The following is a 16,998-nucleotide window of genomic DNA, read 5'->3' as shown; positions in this document are numbered from 1 at the left end:
TTTAGGCCCCCTCACCCACGGTCACAGGCAACTGCAGCTGGGTGATAAAGGCACTGTGCCATAATTACATGGACGGCCAGCATCACCGCCCAGCTACACTAAAACAGTCAGCTAGCCAGCTGCATGAGGAGGAGGGACCAGTGTGTGTCTGTGTGTGTATAAGTAACTGTACAGAGTGTGTTTGCATGTGTGTGTGTGTGTGTGTGTGTATGTGTGTGTGTGCGCACAGGGGGTCAACACCCCCTTCTGATCGCTCTGCTGTAGTTAAGCCCCCTGTGTTTAAGCCCCACATAGGCTCATTGAGCCCCTACACACACACACACACACACACACACACACACACACACACACATTTTCAACCCCCACTCATCCCTGCACCCCCAGCCAATCATTCCCCACCAGTGGTCTGACTCCTGCAGTGAGTGTGTGTGACCATCAGCCATTTAATTAGACCCTGCCATGATTTACCTAATTTAAATAAATAAATAAACATATGAAAACACCCCAATAAACAAATACCTATATTCAAATGAGGAGCTGGGGAGTTTCATGAGCATAAAGAATGGGGCAGAAGATGGGATTGTGCAGGCGGAAAAAAAGCTAATGTAAGGACCACTGGACGTGGACGCAAAAGCACACACACACACACACACACACACACACACACACACACACACACACACACACACACACACACACACACACACACACACACACACACAGACAAAAAACACTTCAAGTCACTCACGTATGATAACACATGTTGCAAAGAATGAGCCAAAATGAAGAATAGTAAGAAGTATTTTGCCTAAAGCTGTGGAATTCTGGGATTGCTGTGTTTAGTTTATATGAAAGATCTACTGTCTGTGTTACTTTCTAATTAAAATGTCTTTACTTTTACTGTATTTGGCAAATTAACTGAAACTTTGGTCATCGCTATTAGGGACGCTGAGCCCCCCTGGATCCCCACATAATCTACATACTGTTAATACTGAAGCAACATAATACCCTCATATCATTATTTCTGACATCCCCATTCCATACATTTTATATTTAAGGCATTAAACTCTAACTTTATTATTCTATCTCTGTCAAAAAGGACATCTCTATTTAAGGCTGGGTATTGAACCTGAATAATTTTTTGTGTCCATAGCATCAAGTCTAGATTGTCGTCAGCATCAGATGGTGGCTCATATTTTTACCTCTTTACTTATTCTTTGATCAGACAGTTACTAATTTTAATGCAGGTAAACGTCTTGTGTAGCTGACTGCGTTTAAACAACATTTAACACTTGTCTTTTGTTTTAAAGGGAGGCCGTTTCCAAAACTTGCTCAGGAGAAAGAAGTTAAAAAGTCCTCTAACATCCAAACCCAGTGCGCATTAAGAGCCAGACATCAACACACTGTTGAGTCTGCTAGAATGTATTCCACTGAAGTATTTATTGCATTTGCTGTTTTGTTGTCACATGTGTCTGTGTGCCTGTCGTGGGGATAAATCAAAGTTTATTAAATTCAAGTGAAGCCTGTTTACCTTGGGGGAAGAGGAGGCCAGCTCTCTCCCCATCACTGCTGCCACTGGGCTGGGCCCGACTGGCTGGGTTCTCTCCCTGTCTGGGCCAGCGCTGGGTTTGGGAGCTGGCGGAGTGGGGCTGAGGCCAGGGCTGGAACCAGGGGGTGGGGGAGCCCTCCTCTTCTGGCTGCTGCCCACATCGAGGGAGGGGCCGCCAGCGGGGGGCTGCACAGGGCTCGATGTCCTTGGCTCATAGAATGGGTTGGATCTGAGAACGGAGGGAAGGGGGGGATGACAGAAGAGAGCAAGACGAGACAAAAAGATGTCATGTTAGAAAGAGCATGAATGTCACACATGTTTTTTTCTTTTAAACTGAAGCTATAAAATTGTGTACAGACAGAAATTATCAAGATTTATATGAGCTCTTTCCTCAAAGAAACACCAACAGTCTTTGTTAATGGGTCACTAAATATAAAAAAAAATGCAATAAATACAAACATTTAAAAACATTAAAACTTCTAGACATGAATTATCAAGATTATCAGAACTATTCAAACACATCTTCAGCTCCAAACTGCTTATTGTTTAATTAATCACGAGGAAATTGCACGTGGAAACAAGAGTTTAGTGAAATACAATGAACAACACACAAGTGGAAAGGTAATAGAAGATGCAGGTGCACTGAGGTCAGGTCTGAGTGACCTCATATCCTTACTGCCCAAGGTGGACTACTGACAGACAGACAGGCAGGCAGGAGCACGAAGGCGCACACACACACATGCACACACACACATATAGGCACTCTTACACACATACCAGAGTGTTATCAATATACAGGCATGCTTGTGGCACTGAAAGCAGGGGCATGGCCTTGAGACATTCACTCAACATGCAACAAGCAATCCTAAACAAACAAGAGAATTGGATGGAGAGGGTGGGGGCGAGAGCGAGAGTGAGAAAGAAAAAAACTGATTGACTAGGTATCTGTCTGAAAGAGAAGGTTATAGCTACTCAGTGTCTATCTGACCGCAGAGCGACAGAGACGGGGAAAAAAAGAAGGGAAGCAAAGAAAAGAAAAGAAAAGCAGGCAGGCCTATAGAGGAGCGTTAACAGACCAGCACCGGCTAAAAGACATGTGAAAGGGCTCCAGTCAAAACACTGCGCTGCCCTCTTGAACTTTCTATTCTGCACAGAACTGCTCCTGATGTAGGAGACAGAGCAAAAGAAACATACCAGTCAATAACCTGTCTGTCTTTAGAGCAGAGAGGACTGAAACATACGGCTGTCTCTGTGACAGCTTCGCTCAACAGCCAAAACCTATGAGTTTACAATTTAGGCACAGCAACTCTTCTGCAGAGGTCACACAATCACACAATCAGTCGATCAGTGAAACACAACAGTACAACAACTAAAGGATCCTCACAGCATGAAATTATCTTACAACTCTTAATGTTATCATGAAAACTTGCTGAGGAAGTAACAGATTTCTTCCCTGTTGCAAGTGAAATAAAAATGAGCAGAGCCTGTGGAGAAAGTGAGGGAGGATGGCGAGGGGGGAGAGTTTGGAGCAACAAATTGATAGGAGGGAGGGAAGGAACGAGAGAGGAGGGAAAGGAGGGAGACAAGCTTAAAGAATGCAGTGAAACAACAGGGCCCTTGTTCCTGTTGAAAGAGCTGCCTCGTCACTCTGCCATGATGGGGGGGGGCACAAGTACTTCTCTATAAGAGGACTTGGCCTGCAAACAGTAACTGAACTAGACAGTCTGGATGCTTCCAGAGTGCTTCTAGTATGGGCTACTAGAAACCATGTCAGGAGGCTATTCTGGTCACTGGTTTAGGTTTGTTTATCTGACGCCCTCTGGCAAACAATTCAGTGTGGACTTCCCTGACTCACAGGAAAAGGTTAAATGCATTGTATACACACAGAAAGTAGAAAATTACAACAGGACAAAACATGCAAGAGGGAAAAAACCTCTGAATTTCTAATTATTGCTTCACCCATAACAAAGAGGTCTGTAGTTGCTGAAAATATTGTACCTCCAAAATGTCATCAGATCAGTAACCAAGGACTAATTAGTCAGGATTCACATATTTCTCCATTTCCGGTGATAACTGACTGACAAAATTTGATGATGACAAAGAACCTAATGAAGAAATGAAGTCTTACTCGTCCAGCTCCTCCTCCTCGTTGTGAGAGGTGTCAGCATACAAGTACTTGCTCATGTCAACCGGCCGCACACCTTTCCTCTGCCTGGGCTTTGGGGGTTCTGGGTCTGGCTGAGGGTCTGTGTCCTGGTCCGGCTCCTCAAAGGGGTTCCCTGGCGTATGTGCGTCCGGTTCATCCGGCTCATTGAACGGATTGGAGGAGTCTTGGTCAAAGAAGGAATCGTCATCTACTCGCTTCTGTAGGACCGGCTGTGCAGGAGGCTCTGATGGAGAAGAGGTAAAACTGATAAAATAAGCACATCACTGGAATCAATAATGTCTTCTTTATTTGACAAGAGCTCTGGTAGCTTGTCACCCCACCTGGTTAGAGAGCTGGGAATCAAAATAAATGTGACTATAGTCCTGTTAACTAGCGAAGCATTACAGACTTACCTGCCTGTTCACCTGCTCATATTGTGACTTTTTTCTAAATTATTTTTCAATTATTTTTCAAAATTCTCACCTTGCTTAATTTAACAATTCAAACATGTTTCTTGTGTGATCAGATCCACAGGAATTGACAGTATCAGACACACATGCGTGTTGCACATCGCTGCTACTGAACAAAAAACTAAGCAAAAAACAACAACCGTATCATCCCCGAAGCAAATAAAAGCCAGAAAACTATGTAAAGTTTCACTACTGGTTTAATAAGATTAGGATGTCACACAGATGATGTGGATGAATATATAGAAAAACATGCCCACAAAAAAGCTAAATCCTAGACTTCAGATCAAAGACAATTTAAACAAGCAGCAGAGTGGGGGCTTCATGTGTGGGGGAGCGTGACATTCAAAAACAAACAATCCATATTAATACACCTGGCTACTCAGGTGGTCCGACAAAAATATTGGTTTAGCTATCTGATTGAAAGCATTGGAGCTCACCTGCTATAGTTACACATGATTACACACATTCACATTCAGTGTGGGTGTCTGAAGTTAAACTTCCAATAACACTCTCAAAATAAACCTAAACTTTTATTGTGGTAAAAAAATACGTGATAATAAGATCAAAGTCTAAAGCCAGTCAAAACAACTGCTCTGACAATCACCATCCACCACAGTGACATCAGACTGAACGCTTTAACATACCCTCCTCATCGGGATCACCAAATGGGTTGAGGTGGTTAGGATGAAGGTCGTCATCGGGCTCGTCGAAGGGATTGGTGCTCATGGCGGGAGGTGTTTCCTGATCCTCATCTTCCAGGAAGTTCAGCTTGTTGATCAGCTCTGTCGCCACAGATTTCCAGCGTTAAGTCAAAAATAACAGCGACACATTTCCCAGAATGAAAAGAAATACAAACATTCACAAACCCAGATATACAAAAAATCTGCACTTTGGAGTGAACCACAGTCTGCGTGTAATCCCTCTCACTGGAGAGTGCTGCCTAAACTTCTCCGTGCTTGTCTGCCACCTCAGCCAACTTCAATGCATATACAACAGTGGCATTCTGGGAAACCTTGTGTGGTATGGAGAGTTACTGTGGGAGACAGTGAAGGCAGCATGGAGTTGCTATGGAGATCCTGTCTGGAGAGGCTAAGACTTGTCCACTTTATCTTCATCATCGTCACTGTAGCTCAATCACACGCTGCCGGGGTGCGGGTCAGTTTGAAAAGGGCGTAAATGTGTGTGAGGTAGATGCCAAGAAGTTCTGCTGAGCGCTACAACAGAATCTGAGCAAAGAGGAGAAAGTGCTGTGTGTATGCGAGTCCCTTGGTCTATATGTAGAGCGGCTATGTGAAGTGGCCGTAGATGATAAGAGGTGCAGCACTTTTCCTTGCCTTATTTTAGGCCATGACACGTGCACGTTTGTGGGTGTGTAGTTACGTCAGTGTGTGTCCAGTGTGTAAGATGGTTTGTGACTGTTTAATATCCAAGCAGAAGAACTTTAGGGGTGCAAGTAAAGTAACGTCAGAACCCCAGAAACCCAAATAAGTGCACTTGTGTTTTCCAGGCACAGAACAAGTGGAAAACCTAAAATGTGAATTAAATTTGGGGTTTGAAAATCTTTACTGTTTTATTTTGTCTGTGTGTTTTACCCTGTGTTACACTACCCGAACCTGACCGGATCTATCAGCGATGAATCACTTTGCCAAACTACACTTAATTCCAATTTGAAAAGAAAGCAACACAACTTTTGTATTCCTGAAAAGATGTTTTCTCTGGATACCTCTTATCTGGTTTGGTTCACTACCAATTGCAGTAAAATAAAAGAGAAGTTCACACTGTCAAAAACACAAAAAATAGGAACCAAAAGGATGAACACCAACTGATGTGTTCACAACACCTTGTACAGCACAGCACAACATGGACCAAAATAAAGTGTAACACCACATGACCACAACACGATCACAATATCGGTGTCAACAAGGCTCAGGAAGGGGGGTTTGAACCAGGGAGAAACAAAAAAAAAATAAGAAAGCTGGAGGAAGGATTAAGAAAAATAAATATATGGATAGAAATTGTGGAAATGAACGGTAGAGGTGACACAATGTTCACAAGACGATGAAAGAGTCAGAAAAACAGGAGGTGAAAGAAAGGTGAAAAAAGACCTTGGGAGGAAGCGGCAGGCTTAGCGGTTGCTTTGCGTGCTCGCTTAGGGACACCACCTTCATCATCATCATCATCCCCATGTAAGCAGCTGAGGGCATTCAACTGGTTTACTATCTCTGTAAACGACAGGGCCATACAGGAAGGGAGGAAGGAAGAATAGCAGTGAACAAGGCAAAATAACACACCCCATCGAGAATATCCACACACCCACCCACACACCCACACACCCACACACCCACACACCCACACACCCACACACCCACACACACACACACACACACACACACACACACACACACACACACACACACACACACCATTCATTTGCACATAAATTTACGAGAGATAAACAGAAAACTGCAGATATTTAGGTGTGGATCTTGGTTTATGTTTGCATAAATATTTCTATTGATTAACTATGTAGTTAGCTAGTTACCTGACTGATGGTGTGTCTACAAATACACACGCAAACACTGCGGTTTGTGGACATGGACGTGTATGTAGATGCAGTAACAGTATTCATGGTTTTTCAAAGTTGTACCAATTTTACACTGTGCACATTTTATTTTTTGAAAAGCTTTCTCAGCTTAGGTTACCTTCCTGGTTACCTTGGTAACACTCATTCACACAACTGACAAATACATACATACTGTACATATTCAAATACACACACACAATATATTTTCATGGAGGTGTACAATACATCCTTCAAGGTGTAAAACATTCTCTTTTTATTCTTTACATGTTGTATATAAGATAAAAAGAGAACATATGTTTTGCAGGGTACGCGTTGTTAGCTCAGTGTTAGTACTGCTGGAGTAGCTCGCTGGCTTGTTGGGTAGGTCGTATCCAAGGGAGGAATACGATAGTAGGAAGTTTTGGCAGCTTGGCCAGTCCTTTGATTCAGAGACGCACGCTAGTGAATCGCTGTAGGCGCTCAATGCATATACATATAAATGAGACAAAGAGCAGGGAAGGGAAGAGAGAGGAGAGAATGCATGAAGCTTAGCATGAAGAGATGGCTTTGAAAAGTTGGATTAAGCAAAGCAGGAAGCAGCGGGGCCCATACATTAAACCATAGAATGAATCCTCAACATGTATGTATGTATGGAAGGAGGGAAGCCACCATCAGTCCACCAACACAGGGAGGAGGAGAAAGCAGGAAAGAAGGGTGATGGGGGAAATAAAGCGTAGGCAACAGCAGACAACCTGAAGCAGACTAAACGCTGCAAATGAAGCTCATGAATTTACAAATTCTCACTCCTTCGCATGTCTGCGGGCACGCACATGCTCACACTCACAGAGGCAGAAGTTAGAAGGAAAAAATATCAACACAGAAGCAAAGTTGGTGCCCCAGATGAAGCCTGGGTCTTGGTTATTCTGGTCTGGGTGATTATTCTGGGGGGGGGGGGGGGGGGTGGAGATGCTGCTCCCTCGGATTAAGTTATTCAGCGAGGGAAACTTCATCAGGACATTATCAGCACTGTAAATGTCAAATTGGGTTTTACAGTACACTCAGCAGGTAACTGCCAAAATGGCTGATATGACAGAGCAACTTCACTGACACACAAAGAAATTGTTGACTGAAGAGTGTGGTTGCTAACCAGCAGTAAACACTTCATCGTTGTTATGATGCTGAATGGCTGCTCCCAGCAAAGCAGTAACCTGTCTGACTTTGATCAACTTCAGCTGGTAATTATATCTGATCTTACAAAGCCAGACACCTGTCACATCAAAGAAATAAAAGGTGCTTTGTATGAGTTTTTACCTGTGATCTTGGCAGCCTTCTCCTCCTGGTTAACCCTGTTCTCCTCGTCCTCCTCGTTCTCTTCCTCAAAGTCGTCCAAGTTGCCAATATCTGCCTGTTTCATGCTCATCAGACTGGCCAGGCTCTGCATGTCCTCATCACTTGACCACAGGAACACAGAGAGAACTCAGGTTCACAGGTAGAAACAGCAGAAAAACAGATAGAACATACATATAATAAACTTAAAGGACTGAACCCAGGGTTATATATGTTTATAACAGTGATACAACCTAAACAGATTAACAACTATCAGAGATACAGAAAAGGAGAGAGATGAAGAGAGGACAGAAAACACTCAGACTACAACTCAACTTTTCAACATCTCCTCTCCCACCCCATCCATCCTTTGTCTCTGTATTTTCCCTGCCACCACTTTGTTTACAGATGCATCAATTTCCACATTATTTCTTGTATTTTATGTAGCCCTGTGCCCCCCCCCCCCCCCCGCAGTCCCTTGATACCACAGCTCCATCATAATCGCTGTATCCTCCTCTCTGTTCTTTGTGTTTGGTGTTTCCCAGGCCCACAGGCTCATTTGAACTGGTGTGATGGAGTTTGTTTGTGTGTGGTCGACATCATTCCCCGAAGGGTTAACAGGGGTTACGCGCCATCGACCCGCCGTCCGCGCCACAACAAAGGCCTCGCTGCTCTGCTCTCTCTTAGTGTGTGGTGTGTGTTTGTGTTTCTGTCTGTCTTTAAATGAAAGTTGCTGCTATCAAATTAGAATAACAAACGGTGACTGAGAGTGTGGGTCTGTGCTATCAAAGAGGAATATGTGAGAATGAATGAATAACAAATGTGTCAACATACATTATGTGTGTGTATACTCTTAAACATTTTTACAATTAAAAAAGGTACATACAGTAGATAAATTCACTTGATGTTATTCCTTACAGAGCTGAGGACATCACATCGGGCATAAAAACTTCAATACCAGCAGTTTTCAAACGTCTCCAGTTAGAAGCAACATTAAAAAAGAGCTGAAAGAGCTGGATTTTTAGTCAAGATTAAAACTAATGTCTTTTGGAATCCTGTTAAAACCAAATCCCTCAATGTTTTCTACTATCTCTGCTGGTTAATGTAAGTGAGCACAGTAGCCAGTGTTTTGTTTACTTGAAATGTCACATGTAAAAAGCTCATATATATTCTCGTATACAAAGCTGCTTTATGACTCATCTTATTTCCATCAAATAGAGTTCAGATCTGTTTCCATTTAAATGACTGATAGTCATGTGTGATGATTGTATATAATATGGTTAACCGGACTGAAAGCTCAAAAGTGTGCGTAATCTTCACAAAACACAGTAGTGCATACTGTCATACAGAACATACTACATACAGTATATACTTTTATTACTCTACCTTTACTTTTTTTTACTTTTATTACTCTACCTTTTAACCACGGAGAAAACGCAGATAAAAATAAATGTGAATGTCTTTTATTTTCATATATTTACATTAGACGACAGGAATCTGACGAGGATTCGTTAAGAAGCAGAATAAATTAGTAGGGAAGGAAACTGAATTTCCATTATTAAAATCTCAATGACACTAACTCCACGAAGAAAGACCAAGACTTACGTGGCCTTTCCCTCACGGAGGAAGATGCAGGAGAGGGAGAACTGCAGCGTGGCCGACACCACCTTCTTCGACAGGGGCTTAAATTTGAGTTTGACATCTGTCTGTGTGGGCATGGGACTGGCGTACTGTTTCATGTTTATGCTGCTGGTGGCCAAGGCCTTCCTCCGCCCTGATGGAGACTCCTGGAGAGAGAGAGAGAGAGAGAGAGAGAGAGAGAGAGAGAGAGAGAGAGAGAGAGAGAGACGAAACACATTCAGGTGAATATAGGCCCATATAACGGACTGAACGTAACAGACACTGCAGGAATCAAACGGAAAACAAAGAGAAACACATTAATTTAATGTGAGGATATTCTGCAAGATTTAATATGTGTTGTTTAATTTTTGTTCACTACTTTGGGGAGCATGTATAGTTCAGTAAATAACACGACAGCACAGAATAATTCTTGTCATCACTACTGTGACTGTGATGACATCCAGATAAACAGTGCTACATTTGGCCACTGTTGGTTGGTAAATTCAGAACAAACTAAAACCGGCGCCCTCCTGCACTGTTCACTGTGAATGTAGTTGTAAAATCCCCCCTGATATTTCCTATCAAAGGTCCACGCTGAAGCCATTTTTGCAGTTCTTCTCCTCAGAGATGTGCTCTGGGTTTGGGGCTAGCAGTCAAATTGGAATTTGGGAATATGCCACAGACCAGATGATAAGAGTTATGGAATCAGTGACATGGCCCTATGAGAGTGTGAGTGTGAGTGAGTGTGTGTGTGTGTGTGTGTGTGTGTGTGTGTGTGTGTGTGTGTGTGTGTGTGTGTATGTGTGTGTGTGTGTCTGTGTCTGTGTCTGTGTGCATGCAAACTGCTTACCAGAGGACAGTGTGTGAAAAATAAGAACTGCCAGGAAGCCTAAGCCTTGTCACTGACTGCTAGATATGGAAACTAAACAGTTGGGGATGTTTGAGCCTTTTGTCTGCTTTCCCTCTCCCTCCAACAGAAACTGATGGGTTTTGTCTGCTGTAAGTCTGGCTATGGAAGCACCATGCTGTCAGTGGATAGCAGACTGGTTCACCTCCTTGCTGTGTCGATACCAAGTTCCTCTCTTCTGTTTTGACTCCTCTGTTTTCACAGATTCCGTTTTTGTGATGGGGAAACACATTTCCCTAGTTTACATGATCTGTGTTAATTTGCATGTGAGGAGAGACTGATGTTAGAACCAAATCCAGCACGAGGATCAGACACCGGTTCACACGTGTCTCTTCACAGGCCATGTGGAATGAAAGCAGCAGGCAGTGGAAACACACATGCTCTCTCTTTAAATCTGTCTAATTCCTCTTGGTCTCTCCTTTTGTCTCTAATTCACTGCACGGATGTCTAAAAACAGCATATATGACTGTACACACACTCTCTCTCTCACACACACACACACACACACACACACACACACGTGTTATTATAGCACAGAAAAATACCTTCTTGTCTCAGCTGTGAATCAAGCCCTGAGGTTTCATCCTCTCATGCACACAATGCCGAACAAAGCAGAGCAGCTGGCTCTCTTTCACACAACACCAGTTTGAGAGCACATATACATATACACATACACTCTGGTGTGTACGGTAGATAAAGCGATACAAGCTCTTTACATTGCCTGTTTCCTGATGTCTTCACACACAAACACACACAAACACACACACATCTCAGAGGCTTTGGCTCTGTGGGGAAAACTCAATCTCAGCCTTATCGCTGAGGACCGCAGGGTATTCATTCACACACACACACACACAGTTATTATCAGTACAGAGTGGTAAAGCTATTGGTAATATTGTGAGAAACTATGTAAGCTCCAAATAGGAAATAGAACTGTGGTCAGTCGGTTGGAGAACCAACACTGTCTCTACAATGTGTATACTGCCTTAAATTCTCACTATTACTGTTAAACACTGGACATTAAAGTTTTATGTCTCAATGCCAAATTAACTGATTGAATAACTAATTCACAACTCATCCAGTCAATGAAAGCTTTTATTCTTTTTGTGCACGTTACAGGGCGGAAGAGCTCAAGTATCTGGCATGAGGGAGCAACAGGGTCAAACACAGTCTTGTCAGTGAAAGGTTGATGGTGTGAATCCCAGACCTGCTGAGACAACACACATCTTCCCCTCCACAAGAGCTACTGTCCAGACAAGACATGAACCTAAATCTGATCAGAATCTGTTTCTCTAACCTTTATCCTTCTGTTTCTACCCTGCCTTTCCATCCTTCCATCTCCTGCAGACATCCCACTGTACATCTCATCTAACGCCCCTATCCTTCCATCTCTCTCCATCCTCGCCTCCTCTTTCCCGCCTCGCTCCTTGCTCAGACCAATAATTAAATAAAAAACTACAGAAGAAACCGACCAAGAAACTGCCTAGCGAGGCCACTTGACATTTTGCGCTGACATTTGAGACTTGTCGCTTTGGTTGGGGAACATAATGACGTATCATCGCCCCACCACTAACCTCTTCGTCTTAGCCCATCACGAGAAGAAAAAGAAAAAAAAACTCTCCCTCTCCACCTCTTATCTCTCTGCAGATTACACCCTGGCTATTATACTAAGCTAATAACGCATGTAGATACTTTATGAATGAATTTGCCAAATGCACCAAACACTTAAGAAGAGGGGATTTAGCGAAGAGGAGGATGGGGAGGAAAAGGGGGAGAGGGGTCTTGAAAAATAGGAAATACTTAAGGATATGCAAATACCCTGGCGAAAGAATGGAATAACCGTTTCAACAGATTTGAGTAGGGGCAGCAAACAATGGAAATCTGCTCTATTTCCCCGGATGCTACTTGTCAATCAATGTGTGTGTGTGTGAGAGAGAGAAGGTGAGGAGGAGGGGGGAGTGGGGATTATGGTGACTGGGAGGTTGTGACAATGTGTAAAATGAAAAGGAAGGACAATACAGAAGTTTAATTTATTACAGAGAGAATAGGACTATCAATATGCTCTCTCTGTCTGAGCCCAGAGAATGACTAAATACCTGTGTGTGTGTGTGTGTGTGTGTGTGTGTGTGTGTGTGTGTGTGTGTGTGTAGAGTGAGAGAGACAGAAAAAAAGACAGGGAAGAAGAGGAATAGAAAGGAGGAGGGAGGGGTACTGGCTATATGCTGCCTCCTAGCTGCATCCCTGTACAACTGCAGTGAATCTTTAAAGACCAACAGTTAACTGTGACTTGCAGCTTTGTACATTGACACAAACCACATGTAACAAGACTCATGGAAGAATCTGAGCAGCCTGTGCACAGTTACTCTGAGCTGCTTATTTCTGTCATAAATGAAGCTGAATGACGTCCATTCTGTGTTTGAGTCAGGGTTGACTGTGTTAGGGTACCAGTCCTGCCCCTCTCCCCTGGTGCCAGCTGGCCCCGGATCGATCCACAGATGCTCCCCTGGTGGGGGGGCAGGGGTCAGGGCAGGAGGGGTGCCCAGGGGTCCTGCTGAATCCCTCTGCCCCAAAATGCCAATGGGACGGGCCGGAGGAAGGAGGGGTCGGGATCCTTTTGTCACTGAGAGATGGATTAATTAGACTGAGTGCTAAAAGAACCTGGCTTCTTTGTATAGACCTGGTCTGACACACACACACACACACACACACACACACACACACACACACACACACACACACACACACACACACACACAAGCAGTGTGATAACACATGAAGAATAACCGCCCAATACACACAAACATCAATCAGCTAATGGCTTTTTAACACAGGTCACCAGTCTATTGGTTTCTAATTCTAACAAACATAGTCAATGCTCCATATTGATCCATGTACTGGTACCACTTTTAATACCAAGTCACACATCAACATCATTTATTCCTAGACTCACCATGGTCCGAAACAAACATTCATATATTTCAGTTTTGACCTGCATGTGACAGCTTTGTCATGCTGCTGCCATTGTTGGACGGATGTCTGGTAAAACCGATCTGTCAATAGCTGAAGTCAGCGTAGTGACGTTTAGTATGTTGTTGGGGAGGAATAGACAAAAACATGGCTCTAGCATCACAAGGATGATGATAAGTGATGAATCACTGGTTCCACATCAAGCAGATGATTATCTGACTAAGCCTGCTGCCACAAAACAAAACCATCCTGCACGGGGGGAAAGGGACAAGCTGAGGTCAGCTACACTCTGACTGCAGACCATCTCATGCATTTTTGTCAATATTGTAAAATGATGGCAGTTTATGGTGACCAGCAGAAGCACATGCCACATTCTCCTGTTTTTCTGTCTCCTCTTCTCCTCTTGTCATGAAATGTGTTAATTGTAAAGCTATGTGAAACAAAACCTCAACCTCAAAGCGGATGATAGAGACACAGAGGCTGCACCTCTCAAACTGCACACTGGCCACTGTAATTTGTATTCACACGGTTCAGGAAAAATAAAAGCCAAACTCAATTTACCCTATAGAATAACCCTGAGGTAGCACCGATTAGCCCTCCACCCCAACACCCAAAATCAGCTGGCTCTGGTTGAATTCAGCAGTCAGCAGATTGGAGGTGGGGGGTGGGGGGGTGCTATTCCTCTCGCCTCAAGGTCACAGTTATTGGAAATGGAGACATCCAATGTGCTCACATCTCTCTTTGAAACCACACACAATGGAGTGATTCCTCTGTGTCAATTTGGCCTCCCCTGATAACTGATAAGGCAGGCCTTTTTACATACCACCTATGAATACTGCACCACACACACACACACACACACACACACACACACACACACACACACACACACACACACACACACACACACACACACACACACACACACACACACACACACACACAGATTAAGACCAATTTATTCATCTGCTATTATATGTGAGGATTTATTTTTTTCCCCAAGCAGTGTGTATGTGTGTATTTTAAAGGCAACAATGGACATAAAAAGGCATGCAATACTATCACTACAGTTATGTGAATTACAATAACAATGGTCTTAATAATGGAATGAACTGTGCAAATGGCTCGCACACACACAGAGTCTCTCTCTTTCACACACATTGAGACACACTTAGAAAAAAGAAAAAAGGTTCACAGGATTCCTCCTCACTAGAACCATCTGGTGGATCATACAGAACTTAACCCCCCCAAAATGGAAACATCTTTCGCTGATCACCACCTTGTTGCAGGGGGAGACATGAACAGCCCACTCCCAGGTACTCAGCAATGCACAACATTTTTTTGCGATTTTTTTCAGCTCCTGTGATTTTGACACTGCACTTCTCCATATTGTGATTTCATTATATTTCAATTAACTGTTCAGCCCTCACCTAAAGACAGGATTAGATATGATTAAGTGTCCTTGAGAAAGATGCACTAATAGTTTCGGAGTGGCCATTTTGTAGCCGATTCTGACCTCTGACCTCACTGTGGAGAGGGCCACATGAAAACAATTCGACATGTTTTTCTTTAATGAAATGAGTCCTACGCTTTTAACTTAAAGTCTGATTTATCAGTTATATAAATTTCAGTTAAAGTCAAATACATCTTTGTATGAAATAAACAAAACAATGCAACATTGCCTCCTTGAAACAGAGAGAACAGTTATTTGGTAAAACCTTATTCCTGAAAAAAGCATCATGTGAGCAATGGAAACATGATATCTACCAAGAAGGAGAGAGAAAGAGAGGGAGAGAGAGGGAGAGAGAGGAGAGAGAGAGAGAGAGAGAGAGAGAGAGAGAGAGAGAGAGAGAGAGAGAGAGAGAGAGAGAGAGAGAGAGAGAGAGAGAGAGAGAGAGAGAGAGAGAGAGAGAGAGAGGAATGCCTTAAATGCAGAGTTGCCTCTGATGGCAACAGATGAAAGGAGGAGAGTCACAAACCAACCAGCCCTTAAAAGGCCTAATCCTAACTGGGAGAGGAGGGCTGCTTAATTGGGGAATAACCTATTACTAGCTGGCAACACACAGCCAGCACACACAGACGTTACAGACACACACTGGAGAACTGCAATATTTCAGAGGTTCAACAGGATTAAAGAAACCTATAGATATAAACGCAATCACCTCTACACCAACCAGCCTGAGCACAAGTCAGCAGACTGAAGAGCAGTCCTAAAATCAGCTGGCTTCCCTGACCCTCCCAGTGAGGTCACCTTTGATTTCAGCGTATGTTTAAGTCATTAGTAGATGCACCTGACAGGCCCATTAAACAATGTGCAAAGACACAATGTTAAGACTGGGACAGGAAGTGCAGAAAAACAGCAAACAGATTTTACATGGACACAGATTTAAGTCAATATATTAAACAGACACTTTGAAGCCATTTTGCATTAAGGACATGAAACTAAATTATATGAGAAAACCTCTTCAGGGTGAGATCTAACCTATAAAACAACAATAATCTGTGCTAACTCTGGGGCTGCAACTAAATTTTACTAAGGATTAATTTGTTGGGTTATTTTTTGATTAATTGTTTAATAAATATGTAAATATGTAAAAAAAAAATGGCTAAATGTTTCTTTAAATTGCTTCTTTTATCTGTCCAACAGTCAAAAACCTGAAGATTTTCAACATAAATCAGAGAAAAGCAACAAATCCTAAATATTGGCAGGCTGGAAAATGCAAGTTTTGGCATTTTGGCTTGATAAATGACAATTAATTAATCACAATTTTTGTCAACTTCCAGTGGAAAAATCAGATAATCATTTTAAGAGGAGTAATGGTTCCAATCTGACATTTTCATCAAGCTGTTCCTATTAGTCTACATCATAATTCATAAAAAGCAAAAATGCTTAGATGGACACCAAGCCAGTATCACATGTCCACTCTTTCTCCCCTCATTTCTGCCCCCCCACCCCCTGCCTCCCTCTCTCTCGTCTTATCAGTGTGTCCAGGGTGCCCTCCTCTCTTCAACTCTCCGGATCTTTCTTTTGGGTGGCCCTCAGTGCCCCCCACACACACTCAGACCCAGAGCATGCACTTCAGACAGGGGGCTAATGGGAAAATAAATTACCAGCAGGCAAAAGCCCTGGCTCTGCACTTCTGCTGGAGAAAGAGAAAGGGACATGGGGGGGGTGGTCAAGTGAGGGAGTGGAAAGAGAGAAGGGTAGAGAAGACAGGAAGGAGAGACAGAGAGGTGGACAGCAAAGAAAGAAAGAGAAGTCATGAGAAGGGGGGGTGGAGAAAATGAGGGAGAGGGGTAAGAGAAAAAGGAAGACAGAACCAAGAGGGGGAGAAAGAGGAGAGAGAGATAGGATCCACAGGATTATAGCAAGAGTTCATTCCTGGTCTATGAAGTGCCTGCTCATCACTTCTCCTGCCATTTCACCATCTCTGGCCATCGTTAAGGCCT

The 16,998-nt window shown here is 43.2% G+C and overlaps 1 protein-coding gene across 6 annotated transcripts in view; it reads right to left on the bottom strand.

The window, feature by feature from the left end:
• ehbp1 (EH domain binding protein 1) overlaps positions 1 to 16,998 on the bottom strand; it is a 132,484-nt gene that overhangs the window by 83,997 nt on the left and 31,489 nt on the right. For 5 of the 6 annotated variants that reach the window (XM_071479834.1, XM_071479839.1, XM_071479838.1 and 2 more), the window contains exons 6-11: positions 9,660 to 9,841; positions 8,040 to 8,179; positions 6,271 to 6,387; positions 4,810 to 4,947; positions 3,678 to 3,939; positions 1,532 to 1,778 (exon numbers count right to left, since the gene is read on the bottom strand). In XM_071479834.1, the coding sequence (XP_071335935.1) occupies positions 1,532 to 1,778; positions 3,678 to 3,939; positions 4,810 to 4,947; positions 6,271 to 6,387; positions 8,040 to 8,179; positions 9,660 to 9,841 (1,086 nt within the window). The remainder of the gene's footprint in view (positions 1 to 1,531; positions 1,779 to 3,677; positions 3,940 to 4,809; positions 4,948 to 6,270; positions 6,388 to 8,039; positions 8,180 to 9,659; positions 9,842 to 16,998) is intronic. The other variant, XM_071479836.1, reaches the window with a different exon arrangement.

This window comes from Trachinotus anak, unplaced genomic scaffold (assembly GCF_046630095.1).
Source record: "Trachinotus anak isolate AG129_WGS33_773 ecotype Australia unplaced genomic scaffold, CSIRO_AGI_Tana_v1 ptg000007l, whole genome shotgun sequence".
Lineage (NCBI taxonomy): Eukaryota > Metazoa > Chordata > Actinopteri > Carangiformes > Carangidae > Trachinotus > Trachinotus anak.
This window is presented reverse-complemented; position numbering and strand designations above follow the sequence as displayed.